The sequence below is a fragment of the Arachis duranensis genome, chromosome 10 (genome assembly GCF_000817695.3).
Source record: "Arachis duranensis cultivar V14167 chromosome 10, aradu.V14167.gnm2.J7QH, whole genome shotgun sequence".
NCBI lineage: Eukaryota > Viridiplantae > Streptophyta > Magnoliopsida > Fabales > Fabaceae > Arachis > Arachis duranensis.
In genome coordinates this window covers 103,085,396-103,087,322 of record NC_029781.3, presented here as the reverse complement: position 1 = coordinate 103,087,322, position 1,927 = coordinate 103,085,396, and the positions used below count along the sequence as shown (strand labels likewise).

General features: G+C 44.0%; 1 protein-coding gene across 1 annotated transcript in view; it reads right to left on the bottom strand.

Annotated features, from left to right (window-relative positions):
- Window positions 1-480: 480 nt before the first annotated feature.
- The window catches only part of LOC107471613 (protein QUIRKY), a 3,150-nt gene continuing 1,703 nt past the window's right edge, over window positions 481-1,927 (bottom strand). Inside the window, exon 2 of the mRNA XM_016091107.3 lies at window positions 481-1,923. Within this exon, the coding sequence (XP_015946593.1) occupies window positions 607-1,923 (1,317 nt within the window). The 3' untranslated portion in view covers window positions 481-606. The remainder of the gene's footprint in view (window positions 1,924-1,927) is intronic.

The window sequence follows — 1,927 nt, the reverse complement described above, 5'->3', positions numbered from 1 at the left end:
GACGTGTATCTTTTTTCGTTTCTAAATAAAATTTACGTCAAAAGAATTTATATGCAACATTTTTTTTATTTTGTGAGCACCTTTTGTTTGTGTAATAGATATACAATATTAATTGTTCACAATTCACATTGGTCCCTTTTATCATCTCTACATAACCAGTGCAAAATTGGGGGTGGTTGTCTTATTCCCTCTGATTGCTTCGATTCCAAGAAGCTAAGCCTACTTTTTAGTGCATAGAAATACTTTTTAAATCAACCACTTTACACGTCCGAAAAAAAAAAAATCAACCACTTTAAGCCTCGTTTTCCGACCAAAAAGGAAAGAAAAAAGATTCGTTAGTCCTTAAAACAAGATTCCTTGAACTTATTGAATCCATAAATAAACAAATGAAGAATATATGAGTCTACCATAGCGATTAATTAACCCTAAACATAAAACAAAGATAAAAAAACATAAGAAAAGAAAAGAATGGTCCTACACTTCAGCTCAAATCTATATTTATATTTATCAATAATTCAATATCAGTGCTAATACACTATGATATATTGATATTTCATACTGTTTTCAAATAAATAAACCAATTAATAAATAAAATACCACTATATATCAGATAATCTGATCAGAAAGAGAAGGAAGTCTTCGATAAAAGTTGGCAGAAACCGAAGGCATGTCATCACGAAACCTTGGATGGCGAAAGTAATAGAAACCAGCTCCCAACACAAAACCTTTAAACGGCACCACGTAGAACACCAACGACAACACGAAGCACAAAACGGCAAACATCGCCGTCGCCCTTGGGTCCCGCCAACTGAACAAAGCTTCCAATCGCTCTCCCTGAGCTGCCACGTCACCAAGCAAAGTCTGCGCCCTCCCCGCAAGCGCCCGCACCCTATCGTACCTGATCCGCACCACCTCCGGGGACCTCGTCGTCGGAAACCCGTCAAACTCCTCATCCAGCTCGTCCAAACTCACCATGTCCACACACGAAACCCTCGGATCCATGCTCTGTGGGACCCTCTGCCGGTAACGGAATCTCAACAGAAGAATCAAGAAGCAATACATGAATGCAGTGGGTAGAACGAGAGAAGGGCAGAAGACTATTGCCAAAAGAAGCACGTGCATTAGAATAGTAGTGGGAGGATGCACCCACCTTCGGATCCCGTCAAACCAACGCGCCAGAGACGCGGCGCGTGAGATGCAACTAATCACCCTGAACCAATTCGCCTTGCTTCGTCTCATGCTCCACACGTGAGTGTCTGAATCTAACATGAACTGAACCACCTCATGACCCAAGGGCGGTTCAGACCGGGCCAATCGAGCCGTCACGATCCTCATAGCCATGTGACGTAGAATATCTTGTTGGGCTGGGCCGAATGGTTTCACATAATGCATTCTTGGAAGAATTGGGCTTGTATAGGCCTGCATTAAACTCAACCACGACGAGCATGAAAATCTCACTGCAATTTCTATCTCTCCCATCTTCTTGGCTCCACTTGGCAGCAAAACGGTTAGAGAGTAGGAATGAACGTAAACCCGGTTGGTGTCCAACGTGGACAAACGCACGCGAATTTTCCCCAATCTAACATCTTTATTCAGCTTCCCCTCTTCAGAACGCTTGTACCTTCCGTTATCGAACACACCAATTGTTAGGACTGTGCAAGGGTCATAAACATCCCACGTGTATTGTTCATTCCATCGCGGGTTAAACCGGTCAATGATGGTTCGGGTTCGGATCCACTTGGGTCCATATTTGGCCACCGCGAAAGCATCGGTAGTACCACGTGTTCCGTCCTTGGTCTTCACGGGGAGGAGGTTAGTGGCGCCGCGAATTCCCACCTCAAGCAAACCAATTGGAGCCTTGCATAGTTGTTTGGCCGATGCACGAGCGTCGCTAGTCACGTGAGTTGCTTCGTCGATCACGTGATAG